We start from the raw sequence: 14192 nt of genomic DNA, 5'->3' as shown, positions 1-14192 counted from the left end.
AATATTTTACAAATTAATTTTAATCTGGTTATTGCTACTAGAAGGTGTGTGTTTGATACCTGTAGACTAGATGACTTTTAATGTCATTTCTAAGTGTATGATCCAGTGACTTGAAAGTCTGTATACAAATATAAGCAGAATGGGTACTAAACAAGGTAAATGAGTTAGTAATGCAAAAAAGGTAAATTTGGCCTCATAACTATCCTTGTGAACTAATGGTATGGGTCTCATTATTGGAGTACGGTACAGTGTGGGTGTAATCTTGAGAAGAAATTTGAAACCGTTTGGAAATTTTGAATTGCCTCCAGGATGGAATACACAATGTACTTCTTGGCATTCAGAGTCCTTCAAAACCTCTACCCCTCTTACCTTTCCAGTCTTTGTTACACCTTAGTCCCTGATATTGGCCTCCTGGCTGTTCCACAAACAAGGCATTCCATTTCAGCTCCAGGTAGTTTTTCTGACTGTCTTCTGTGTTTCGAATGCTCTCCCTCAACACAGCCTACTGATTTCCCTGGCTTTGTTTAAGTCAATCAGTCAACTAAAATCCCATCTTTTACCAGCAGTCTTTCCCAGCCCTTCTTAATTCTTGTGCCTGCCTTGTTAATTATTTACTATTTATCCTGTATATCACTTCTTTGTATATATTTGTTTTCTTGTTGTGTCTTCCCATTAGATTGTAAGCTCCTTGAGAGCAGGAACTGTTTTTTGCCTCTTTTTGTATGCCCATCACTTAGCACAAGCTGTTTACAAATAGAGAGTGCTTAATAAATGTTTATTGATTGATTGAATCAAAGAAAGGAATTGGTGGGTTGAAGGTGGTTGAGGAGCTTCCAAGCAGTGACAGAGCTGTGATCACCTGGAGGGTGGTTTTTGAATCCATGGGAGTTGATGAGATTACCAAGTGAAGGAAGAAGGACCCAGGATAGAGGGAGAAAAGAAGAGGACTCAGGATAGAGCCCTGTGGGATACCTTCTGTTAGCCAGCGTGACTTTGATGAAGATCCAGGAAAGGAGACTAAGAAGGAATTGTGACTGGCTGGAGAACCAGGATAGAGTAATATCATGAAAACCTAGAGAGAATAGAATATCAAGGAAAAGAGGGTGCCAAATAGGGCCAAAAAGAAGTCTAGAAGAGATTAAGGAATTACTAGTTTCGGAGAGAGCAGTTTTGGTTGAATGATAAGGTGGGAAACCAAACTATAGAGAGTTAAGAAGAATGAGAAGAAAGAAATAAAAGCATTGATTATAGAGAGCCTTCTTCTAGAGTTTAGTCATAAAAGGGAGGAAAAATATAGAATGAGAGCTAGCCAGGATGATCGTGAGGGTTTGTTTGTTTTTTGAGGATGGAGGTGACATGGGTATATGTAGTGAAATAGCCAGTAGACAGGGAGATTGAAGGTAAGTGAGAAAGGGAGCAGTGTGCTGGAGATGACAAGGTTAGATGGAGTCCCTTGTGCTTGTAGAGGGAGTTATCTTGGCAAGAAGGGCTACCTCTTCATTTGAAGAGAGTGATGGAAAAGAGAATGTCCGAAGACAAATTGTTGAGATGAGGAAAGGAGGAGAGGGAGCACTTGGTGAATGGCCTCAATTTTTTCAGTAAAATGAGGCAAGATTCTCAGCTAAGAGGAGGGGGGGAAGCCATGGAAGGTTTGAGGAGGGGTGAAAAGCTTTGAAAGAGCTACTGTGGTGAGTGGGATAGTGTGGTGAGTAGGGAATTGTAAAAAGATTGTCTCGTAGTAAGGGCCCAGTTGAGGTTATATAACAAATTTGTGGAGGACACGGTATAATTTTGTGGTTTTTCTCTAGCTTTGTTCAGCAGCACATGTGTAGGTGGGAAAGCAGTAGAGGTAGGAATGAAAATTGTTTTTTCTTCTATGAACCTATATCTTTTGGTAATGAATTTCTTTGTTCCGTGCTCCTCTAATTTTTTTATAATGTCATCCTTTATACCTAAATCATGTGCCTGTTTGGAGCTTGTCTTAGTATATGGTATGAGATGTTGGTGTAGACCCAATTTCTGCAAGACTGCCTTCCAGTTCTCCCTACAGTTTTTGTTGAATAGTGTGAGTCCTTGCTCCAGTACTTGGGATCTTTGGATTTATCAAACACTGAGTTACTTTACTCATTTTCTTCTGTATATTATTTACCTAATCTTTTCCACTAATCTATCTCTTTATTTCTTACCCAGTATTGAATTGTTTCGATTATTTTGGTTCTGTAGAATATTTTGGGATCCAGAACTATTAGGCCTCCTTCTTTCCCACTTTTTTCCCTTTATATTTATAGAGGAACCTTTTGTCCCTCTAGGTGAATTATTATTGTTTTTTTCTAACTGTATAGAGCAGTTCTTTGGTAGTTTGATTTGATATGGCACTGAATAAGTAAATTAATTTAGATAGTGTTGTCATTTTTATTACATTAGTTTGGCCTACCCAAGAGCAGTATTCATTACTTACGGGTAGGCCAATTTCTCCAGTTATTTAGATCTCTATTTGTGTAATGAATGTTTTGTAATTGTGTTAACACAATTCCTGTGTGTATCTTGGTAGGTAGATTCCTAAGTATTTTAACCTATTTGTAGTTATTTTAGATGTAATTTCTCTTTCTATCTCGTCCTGCTGTATTTTGTTGGTAATAAACAGACATTGGAGGCCACTTGTGCCCAATAACCTACTGCCAAGTATGGAGGGAATACCTCTTTTATTTTGGGTCACCAAACCATTTTATTCCCTATTACCACAAGTGGGTGGGATTCACTGACATGCGTTTTTTTCCCATCACTGAACTTAGGAGTGTGGACTCCTAAGTGAACTCCTGTGGCCTCCTGTGAACTCCACCCCTTCTTAGGGTTCTTAGAGTCTATACTTGGAAGTACACTCACACCAGAACCAACTGTTACATGTACTATCCTTCTTTCACACTTTCCATGTTCTTGCACTTGGAAATATCTGGTTCCCTCCAAAAGATATAGGATCCCTGGCTACCCTTTTCAGACCAGATGTTCTTTCTCTTATGACCCTGAAGGAGTAGCAAGTATACTCCTTACTGCCACTTGAACTTCCTTTGATCATCTCTCAGCAATATTCCCTTATCTGTATCACCTTAACCAGATCTTTGCTGCAGGTGTCATCTGACCTCCAGGCTATTATCATCTCTTTTCTCATTTCTTTTTCCTTCAGTACCTGTATGATACTTTTTTTTTTTAAATCCACCCAAGTCCTGCACTCTCGTACTCACCATGTGCATTGATGTCACCTTGAACAACTGGCGTGTTAATTTATCACATTCCTGTTTCTGTGGCTTATATTTTCATCCCCCACTGGGGTAATTATACCCTAGATCTCACTGTTACCCATAAATGTCTATGATCTTGAACTCTGAAATTCTCTCTGATAGTTAAGTTCCTCTTAGTTCATCTCTTCCTTCATCTCAAAACTCCTCTAAAACTATTTTTAGTACTCACTGGAACCACCAGTCCCATCTCCTCCTTGTTCTTTTAGTTTATCATCTCTGCTCTAGTTTCACTTTCCTTAAGACTACGTAGGTCTTAACCCAATACTTAGGGATGGGGATTAGGTCTGTGATTTCATTGGTATAGAGAAATGCTGTACAGGTCAGCACATTATCCATTATTTATAGTCTTAGAGAATTTCCAAGACCAATGGTGTCAAACTCTAATAGAAATTGATCCCTTAGGGGTGCACACTGACTTGGAAAACCACAAAAACACTATGTATTTTTGTTTATTTTGTTAAACATTTCCCAGCTAACTTTTTAATGTAGTTAGGGTTGCACCCTAAAGTTTGACATCTGACATAGATCACAAAGAGGTTAATGTTAATAGATTTGCCCAGCCTCATAGGCCTGAATGTCAGAGACAAACCTTCTCATCTCCAAGGCCAGCTCTTTGTTCATTGAGTTTCTAGAGTTAGCTAATTAAATTAGATAAAATCCTTCACTTGAATGCCCCTGCAGTAACCCCACCTCCTACCTACTCCCATTCTTGCCTGCTACTGAAATCACCTGGAGACTCTGCCCACTGCTCATTTATGTGATCTAATAATATCAGCTGAGCACTCACTGCTGCAAAGCAGTCTATTCCCTGATCAGCTTTTTGTTTATTTTGTTCTGCCTTGTTTGTTTTTTACAATTACATTTTTATCAATCTCTTCTTCTGATATCACCTACATTTCCCATAGTATTTTTTCCCTCTTCCCCTTCCAGACAACAAAGAATTTTTTAAAAGAGGAAAAACAGTTCAACAAACCACGTTAGCACATATGGTGTTTCAAAAAAGAAGACTTTTTCTTCTCCCTTCTTTGGCACTGAGCTTGGTCATTATAATGTAACAACATGCAACTTCCATTATTTTTATAGTTGATCTTTCCATTTTCATTATTATAGTCATTACATGTGTTATTTTCTTGGTTCTACTTATTTCACTTTGTATCGGTTCATATAAATTTTCTCATGCTTCTCTTTTCATCCTAGTCATTATTTCTAACAGCATAGTAATGTAGCATTATATTAACCTTGTTAAGCCTTTCTGCAGTTGATGGGCATCTACTTTGTTTCTAGTTCTTTGCAACTACAAAAAGTGGTGCTATAAATATGTTGGTATATGTGGAGCTTTTCTTTTTGCAGTTGATGTTCTTGTGATGTCTTCCCAGCAATGAAAGCTCTGGGTCAAAGGGTGTGGACATTTGAGTCACTTTCTTTGCATAACTCCAAATTCCTTTCCAGAATGGTTGGACTAATTTCATAGTTCCACTATTGGGCCATTTTTCCACAATCCTGACTATTTCTACCTTTCTTCATCTTTACCAATTTGCTGAGTGTAAGGTGAAATCTCACAGTTGATTTACATTTCTCTTGTTTCCTAATTGACTTTCCCACTCAGCCCAGTGGCTGTTCCAGACCTTCACTGCTCTCGTCTGCTAACTCCCTTTCCACAAAACCTTTTTACCCTAACCTAGAAAATTGAGGTCATCTGCTGAGGAGCTCCTTCTGGCTTCTGTTCAACACTTCAAATTATCCCCGCCTCTTTTCTTCTTTATTCCAGACTTTTGAGGAGGAGTTATCTAGTAGTTCCCTTCCTGTTGATCTAGTCTCTGCTATCCTCATACAGTATACACAAAATCCTCCATTGGACCTTGTCATCTCTTTGTTTTCTTATTTCCCTTTTCCCTTTCACAAAGAGACTCCTATTACAGATTATCTAAAACTTGTAGCTTTTGTTTCCTCATCTCTCACTTAATTTTCAAACTTCTGCAATTTGGCTTCTAGATGCACCACTCAACTGAAACTGTTCTGTCCATCATGAACAGCATCCTCTTAACTGCTGAATCTCTGGCTTTAATATCCTTGATTTCTCTGTGTATTCTCAATTTCTTGGTTTTGCGATGTTTTCTTCTTCCTTGGTTTTTGTGATGGGCCATGTCCTTGTTCTATTCCTTCTTGTCTCACTATTCTTTCCTTGTCTCATTTACTGAATCGTGATTCATGTCCCAACCCCTTAACATGAATGGGTATAACCCAGAGCCCTTTACTCCATCCTCTCCCTTGGAGATGTCATCAGCATCTGTGTTCAAATATCATGTTTAATATATTTCCTGAAGTCTGGTTAGTCATACGTTGTCAAGTTCCTGCATGTGTCTAAAACATAATGTACTATTGTCTTCCGGAAACCCATCCCTCTTCTAAACGTCTGTTTCTGTTGAGGGCACCCACCATCCATCCTCCAGTTAGCCAAGTTTATGTCCTTGGAGTCCTTTCTCCCTCTCTCATATTACTATATTAGCACTATATTAGTCAGTTGCCAAAGTCTTGTCAAATCTGCTTGTGCCGTATCTTTTATGTCCTCATCTCTTTACTCACATAGCTACCACTCTCATCATTTCTTCCTAGGATTATCATAATAGTCTCCTAATTGCTTTCAGGAGGATAGGACTTCATAAGGCAGAAGTAATGTGTAATCAGTCTGTAAAGAAAGATAGACTGGAGCCAGATTGTAAAGGACTTTAAATGCCAAATAGAAAAATTGTTTTAAAAAAATGAAAAGTATATCTATGGGTAAATACACTTAAGTTTCTTGAGCAGGGGAGTGACATGGTCAGACCTGTGCTTTAGGAAAATGAATTTGTCAGCTCTTGGGAAGAGGAATTATAAAAGGGAAAGACTGGATGCAGAGATGAATTAGAAAGTTGTTGCAGTACTCCAGATGACAAGTGGTAAGGGCCTTACTGTAATTTGATTTTCAGAATATTTATGTTTTAAACAAGCTGAAGAGTGTTTAGAGGATGTCTACCAGGATGGTAAAGAGTATGGAAACCATACCCTGTGAAAGAACTTAGCCTGGAGAAGATTTAGAAGGACAAGAGAGTTGTCTTCAGGTGTGAAGGAAGGACTGTCCTCAGTTCTGTTTGATCCTGCTTGGCAGAATTGAGTGCAGTGGGCAAAATTGCAATGTTTCAAATTTAGGCCCTCAATATAAGGGAATTTTTTTTCTAACAATTAGAGCATCTTTCTCTGGAGAGGTAGTGAGTTTCCATCACTGTAAATCTTTAAGTGATGATTGGATACACACTTGTCAGGGGTCCTTGACATTCTCTGATTCTACTTGTAGGAGGTAGACCACAATGTTCTTTACTTCATTAGTAATATAATCTCATAAGGGATCAGTCTGATAAAAGGGCCTGCTATGGAAAGACAGGTACAGGCAGTTCCCAGCTTATCATTGTTGTTATAAATGATTGGTTTGTTTAGAACTAGTAATGCCCTGCTAATAATGTTTTGTCCCTTAGAAACAATGTTAAAAATACTGGCTAGTTTGCAAGTTTGAACTCATTGAATCCAAAGTAACTTTTGAGGTGGGTGACACATGCAGTTTTGATAAGCCAAGCATGGAGTTCATTCTCCTGAGCCCTGGTAGCAGTTCTGGTAATAGCAGTGGGAAAGGGTATTATCTTATGGAGTAGTAGCTATTCCTATGGATAGATCATTCCTTTAGAATTGGTGTGAATGCCAACACTGCCTGCACTCGTAGCATTTCTAGGTTCTTGTAGCAGATAGCCCTGTGTTGCGGGAAAGAGGGAGAGAAAAAGAATTTTTTCTTTCCTTTTTTCTAGAATCAAAAATGGCTTCAACTAGGATTTTGAAATGCACAGTTTGTTGTTATTCCTCTCTCACTTTCCTTTGGACATGATTTCTAGATTTCTGAGAATCCCATTCGTGATCTCTTGCTTCCTTAAAACTCCTATAGCCCACTTGTCTAGGTCTGAGCTCTTTCACTAAGTGCATATTGTAACCCCCCCACTGTTACAGTGATTTCATTTCTCTAAAGTCATATGTTGCCAGACTTACCCATTACTTTTCTCTTGAGGCATACTGGTTTACCAGAACAGGTGCTAGGCTCTGAAGTCAGAGGAGCTAGGTTCAAATCCTGTCTCTTGTCATTTATTCTGTATGTAATCTTGGTCAAGTTATCTAACTTTCTTGGGTCTCATTTTCCTTATCCATAAAATAAGGGTTTGGACTTTGATGGCTTTTGGGGTCCCTTCTAACCTCTACATCTCTGGCCCTTCTAATAGTGTACACTCCTTGAATGATGGGGAGTACAGCACAAATGTTCACCTTGTCACACTTCTGTACAACATTCATCATAGACACCTTAGTCATGGAGAATGTTTGACAATGGGTCATCTGCTCCTTTCCCATTTCTCCCATCAGGTAATGTTGATTTTTTAGCAACCCGAGGAAAAAGACAGGTTGACTACTGTGTGAAGTGACTACAGTGAAGTCTTGTTCTGTTTTTAAATCATGTTGAAGTATTCAAGAAAGCCGTTAGGAAGAGCATTGAAGTTCCCTTCTTTCCCATTCATCCTGATGCCGAGGGAGACAGGAAATGATAGCTTGAATTGGTGTAATAATACAGTGGCAAGAACACTCACTTTGGAGTCAGAAGACCTGGTTTCATATCCCACTTCTGATTCTTACTGCTTTTGTGGCCTTGAGGAAGTGGGCCTGTTTCCTCATCTGTGAATGGATGGAGGTAGTATTTTGTTCAGTTGTTTCAGCTGTGTCTGATTTCATGATGCCATTTGTGGCAAAGATACATGAGTGATTTACCATTTCCTTCTCCAGCTTATTCCACAGGTGAGGAAACTGAGGCAAACAGGGTTAAGTGACTTGCCCAGGATCACACAGCTAGTAAGTGTCTGAGGCCAGATTTGAACTCAGAAAGATGAGTCTTCCTGATTCCAGGCTCATCGCTGCACTGCTTTACCTAGCTGCCTGTAATCTAATCTCATCACGTTGCTAACTCAAGCCTTGACTGACTCCACCTCGCTCAATCTTCTCCACCCTCTGATTAGAGGGCTAAGAGCACTGAGTACCAAACTCCTAATAATTCCTTCATCTGTAGAAAGCAGAACCTGGACTTCCCTGCCCACTCCACTGTGTATTTGCTGCCCTACCTGGTTCCCACTCCATAGAACAAGATGTCCCTATGCCAGTTACCCCCTGTGCTCCTCCCCCTGTTCTCTGCCTCCTTTTGTGTATTGTCTTCGCCTATTTTGTAAGCTCCGTTAGGGCAGGGACTGTGTTTTTATTAATTGTATCCCTAGCACGTAGCAAAGTGCTTGGCTCGTAGTAGGCACTTAATATATGTTTATTGGATTTGTTGAATTGGATTTCACATCCCTGAGCCTCCATTTCCTCTTCTGTAGAAAAAAAGGTTGGTATTAGATACATAACCCTTCAAGCTCTGATCTTCTGATCCATCTCCTTGATATGGTGGTATTGTTGAATGGAGAGAGATAGTATTGACTTTGTGATTAAAGGAAGGCCACCTTGCTTCAGCAGCACACCTGATATAGGCAGTGGCCTGAACTTAGATTGCTGACAGTACTAGTGTCATACAGGAGTTTCTTTAGAATGAGAGCTGGCTGGGTATGTTTGTGTTGTTGAGATTTGTTTGTATTGTTGAGATTTGAAGTCCATTTCCATCTTATTTGTATTGTTGAGATTTGAAGTCCATTTCTATCACTACCATGTAGTCAAGGTTCAGGCTTTCTCTAGAAATATGAATTTTACTTGAATATTTTAAAAGATCTGTGCTTTTGTCCATTCACTGGGGGTCCAACCCATCAAGAGTTGCCACAGCTGAAAAATTCATCACCTGGTGGCCCATCTTAGGGTGATGACCATGTAAGGCAGCACCTAGGCAGTCTGTTGTCTATTACTTGAAGCTTTGCAGCCTAGTAGGATCTGCTATTATCTCATCTTCATGAAGCTAAGAATCAGTATAGCATGATGAGGATTTAAAGGAAAACTTGCATAGAAAAATAAGAAGTTAGAGGGAAAAAATTACATTTGGTACTCTTGTTGCCCACCTGCTCCCCCCCCCCCCCCCCTTTAGGCCTTTACCACCTTGAGACAGGCCCTGTTGTTGCAGTGGTCTGCTTTTGGACAGGTCTTGTCTGTGTCTCCTCCCCTCTCCTCTTCAACTGTGTTTTGGTAAACATTACTCCTGTCCATTTCCACTGAGAAAAACAAGTTTTATTTTCTTTCTGAATAGAGGAGCATAGACCTAGAGAAGGAAACTTGGTTTGCTAGGAGCACCCAGCAGGTCATTAACAGAGCTGTCTGATTTAGTCTTTGAACTCACAGACCTGCTCCCTCTTTTCTGTTTCATCTGAGCCATGTCACATGCATTAATTTTCTAGCCTGCCATTTTCTAGAGCAGTAGATAATGGTTAAATCAAAGAAGGATAAATGTTGTTACATAATCCTAGAGTTAGCATCTAATAAAATAAACCAGCAAAAAGTAATATTTAGATTTTTATCATTTTTAGGCATTGTATTCCTGAGTGACTTCTCTTTTCTCCAACAAAATGCCCATAACTTTATATCTCTTCCCACGTAGGTTATGGGCCTTGGAGTACAGGAGCTGCTAACACCCAAGGTGAGTTTTTCTGCTTTGTTGAGACTAGGTTTTTTTTGGTATTACTTTTAAAAATTTTTTGACAGATACAGTTTTGGTCTGGAAATCATTTAATTGCTTGGCTAGATGCTTAGTAAATTAGCAAAGATAACTTCTTTTAGAAGGCTATTTTTTTCAGAGGAATGACATATATTCCTAGTGCTATGTGTTGCAGGTAGCTAGTTTTTAAACTTTTCATATAATACCTCTTTTCTTCAGGAGAATTAAGATAACTTCATAAGATAACTTCATTTTCTTGAATAGTATGGTATGTATTATTTATAATATTGTTTGGTGTCATTCTCACTTTTTCCATGGTCAATTTCTGGTAACTGAGTTTGATGAGGCAATGTCATGAAGTGTCTTAAAGTTAGGGAAGTGCTTTCTTTCGCCATTCCTCTCCAAAAAATAAAAACAATACTTAATGTTGTCAGCAGCTACACATTTTTTTTCCTTTGTTGAAAAATGGGCCATTGTTCATTTGCTCTATTTGGGAGCCTTCAGTCCAACTGCCTGGAGGAATTGGGAAGTAACCTAAAACATTGGCTCAAACTTGCTAAGCTTTTTGGTAAGCCTTCCTGGTTTTTTCCTACTGGTTTTATGAGAAATTTAGTTAAAACTTCTACATGCTTGCTCTAGCTTCAGTGAGTGACATGATGACATTCTTTTTTGCCCAGAAGTGCCATTGCTAATTAGGAGCTTGTACCATTCCTTATATGAAAATAAAATGGATATATATATATATATATATAATTGCTCTGTGAAATGTGTTTTCTGATATCTGCTCTGAAAACAAAGGTTTTGTGTATTTTTTCCCCCCACTTCCTTTAAGGTGCATATGGGACCAGTGCAGCCAACTGGCAAGGTAGGTGCTTATGTTTATATCTCCTGGGGGTGAAGTTCCTTCCATGAGTTTTTAAACTTTGGGTTTGATTTTGAGAGTTGCTGCTAGCTTTGGTTGGGGTCTGAGTTTCAGGAAAGAATCATGTGCTAATGTAGTTCACAGGATCATAGATTGAAAAATGAAGTGACCTTAAGGATCATATATACACTACCTCCCTCCATTTGTCAGTAAGGAAACAGGCTCAGGTTATAGTTTGCCTAACTTCTTAAAGAGCTTAGACTCAAACTGAGGGCCTCTAATTCCAAGTGGTCTTTCTATTGTATCCCATGAACTATGTCTTTGAGCCAATCCACATGTGTGGGATGACTCAGTCTGCTGTGGCTCTGCCCTTTAATAATAGAAAGAGACTGAGATGGGCCTCCTCCTTCATACTTAGTGCTTGTTCCACTGTCCTATTGAATAATGGGCATAAATTGAATTATAATGATTTGATTGGGAGTTCTTGCTTATTTTGTTGGTCCTTAGAGACCTATCCTCAAGTATAGAGGACCTCAGAAAAGAGAGGGAAAGATAATGGCAAATTTTCAAGTAGGAATGTTTTTTTTAACTATGTTTTCTTAGCTTTGATTTTCTTATTTTAGGATAACATTAAAAACTTGAGGATAGTCCTTTTGGAAACAATAGCTGTCTTAGGAACATTGTAACATACTTACAGCCATATTATCTTGGTAGGGAAATTTTTCCCTAGGCTACTAAAGAGGCTAAAAAATGAGAATTAACAGTCCATTTACAGGGATGCCTAGGATTATACTTAGCTCCCAAGAGTAGGTATCTTTCCTCAGTCAGCCCCTCCTTTTTTTTTCCCCCCCTGGCTAGGCAGTGGGGTTAAGTGACTTGCCCAGGGTCACACAGCTAGTAGATGTTTTTATGTGTGAGGCCATATTTGAACTCAGGTCCTCTTGAATCCAGGGCGGTGCTCTATGCACTGCGCCACCAAGCTGCCCCTGTCAGCCTCTTTTTAATTGTCCCTTACTATGCTGATCCTCTGTGCTGCATAGAAGGAGTAAGAATTTTTGAGTCACTTAATGCTGAACTTCTTCTCTATAGAACTTGGCTGCTGCGCCATTCTCTTATATCTCAGAAGTTGTGGGCTCTGTTGAATTATACCTGTTTCATCCCCCACCCCCAAGCCCAGTTCATCTGTTTGAAGCAAAGACCAGCCTCTTATTGTTGAGCTCTCATTCTAATGCTCTCTTTTTCCATTAGGCTATGAAGGTTACAATTATTATGGTGCTCAGAACACTGGTGTTACTACTGGGGCTACATATAACTACAGCACAGCCTCATGGGAGGCTCCCAAGACAGACAATGCAAGCCTTGGAGATGGGGGCGCTACCATGCAGATTGCCACCTATGGAACAGAGACTGTCACTGATAATTCTGATTCCCTCATTGCCAAGATCAACCAGCGCTTGGACATGATGTCGAAGGAAGGAAGCAGGGGCGGGGCCGGCGGCTGTGGGGAGGGCATGGAAGACCAGGAGAGGTGATTACAGGCTTTCTTGTTCAAGGAACAGCACCAAGTGCTAGCCCATACCAATTACATCAATATGGAAACTAGGCCCTTGCATTTCCTCTTGGGAATGAGTGGGTCTTTTATTCCTAAAAGCAGTTTTGTGATTCTTGAGTCCTCTTCAGTTTGGAGTAAATGAATTGGGACCATCTGACCGGGGTATAGGCATTTTAAAGCAGGTCAATATTAAAGATTCATTAACTCTTGATGTGGCTTATTTAGCTTTCGGCTGCTGCCTAATCTACATCTAAAACTCTTAGTTCTGTATCCTGAGTTTGCTAAATTCATATAATGTCTCCACTGTACACCAAAGCCAGCATAACTGAAATCAGATGTAGAGAGGAATACCACCTGCTTCTGCACTTGTCAGTTGAAGAAACTAACAAATTGAGTATGTTGGGGGTGAGGTTTGGGAGTGCTGCCTGTATGTTTCAAGTATTTTGGCTTGTAGGTGTGATTGATTTTATGAAAGAAAAATCTATTTTTTGTTGAGCTCTCAACTAGTCACAAGCAAGGCCTAATGAAAATAGTCCTTTTGGAAAGAGGCCCAGTGCATTTGGCTCATGCTTTGTATTGGGATGTTGGTGTGTGTGTGCCATGATAAGGCCAACTTTCATTTTCTCTGAGCAGTTTCTTTAGCAGGATTAGTTATTGACCTGACTTTGTGCTTATTCTTCAGCTCTTTCAGATTTGAGTCTTTTGACTCCTATAACTCCCGGGCTTCAATGACTGATCACAATCTGTACCGCTCGAGCTACAATTATGACTATGACCTCAGACCTAATCAGAATGATGGCTTTGGAAGTCAGTATGATGACCACCAAGACCTGTCTCACAGCCGAGCGTCTCTGTATGGCATTGTTCAGGAAAAGTGTCAGAATCAGTTCCGGGATCGGGGTCATCCCAACACGTATATGCGCAGTGACCACTTCATGCCATCCTCAAGCTCAGAGCGTATGTCTGCTCGCTGGAATGAGTTGAACTATATGGGTGGAAGGGGAATGGGAGGTCCCTGCCCCAACAGACTACCTTCTCTGTTCTCACAAGCTGTGGTCCCCGATTATGGCATGATGGGCATGCAAGGAATGAGTAGGTTTGGCAACATACCATATGGATGTGGCAGGTCAAGGAACAGAATGAGAGACCGGGTGAGTTCTGTACTTCTTAATCATTACCAATTACTTAATGATCATTAATTAGGCTTTATTTTTTTTTCCTCTTTCATTGTGATCCCACTTCCTTTCTTCATTTTTTTCTTTGATTGATTTTGCTCATTAGTTGAACAGTACCATTTAAATTTATTTATGTTTTTAGTCCAGAAGAAGGGGGTTTAATCACTCTGGACAAGATGGCATAAGCAAGAAACGTAAGCAGTCCCAAAGTGGTGAAGAGCCAGACTACAAGCAGGCCCGAACAGATAGTGAAGGAGATGATTCAGATAATGGTAAGTTCCAGAACCCTATTGTGGTATAAATGCTTTGCCTGTTTTATTTAATGTCTTAGTTTAATTTTTTTTAATTTAATTTCTTTAAAAGTATTTTAAAATTTTGAAATTAAACACTCCCCAAATAAACATTCACCTAAACACAGCAAAACACAAAATGAAGATTGTGTATGAAACCATTAATCTCCATTTCATAGTTTACTTTTACAAAAAGTGTAATAAATTTCATGCATTACTTTCAAAATTATCCTGCTTCTCTTCTAAACTTTCTTCTATTCTCTTTTATACATTAAAAAACTGTTTCACTGGCCTTCTTTTTTTGGCATCAGTATTACTACCAACCTGCC

General features: G+C 39.5%; 1 protein-coding gene across 2 annotated transcripts in view; it reads left to right on the top strand.

Moving 5' to 3' along the window:
• The window catches only part of AKAP8 (A-kinase anchoring protein 8), a 62532-nt gene that overhangs the window by 1875 nt on the left and 46465 nt on the right, over window positions 1–14192 (top strand). For both annotated transcript variants that reach the window (XM_027851122.1, XM_027851121.1), the window contains exons 2-6: window positions 9928–9966; window positions 10817–10849; window positions 12095–12374; window positions 13081–13549; window positions 13716–13845. In XM_027851122.1, the coding sequence (XP_027706923.1) occupies window positions 9928–9966; window positions 10817–10849; window positions 12095–12374; window positions 13081–13549; window positions 13716–13845 (951 nt within the window). The remainder of the gene's footprint in view (window positions 1–9927; window positions 9967–10816; window positions 10850–12094; window positions 12375–13080; window positions 13550–13715; window positions 13846–14192) is intronic.

This window comes from Vombatus ursinus, unplaced genomic scaffold, assembly GCF_900497805.2.
Source record: "Vombatus ursinus unplaced genomic scaffold, bare-nosed wombat genome assembly UNPS02009173.1, whole genome shotgun sequence".
In the NCBI taxonomy this organism is placed as follows: Eukaryota; Metazoa; Chordata; class Mammalia; order Diprotodontia; family Vombatidae; genus Vombatus; species Vombatus ursinus.
The sequence above is the reverse complement of the archived record's forward strand: the minus strand, read 5'-3'. Positions and strand labels throughout refer to the sequence as shown.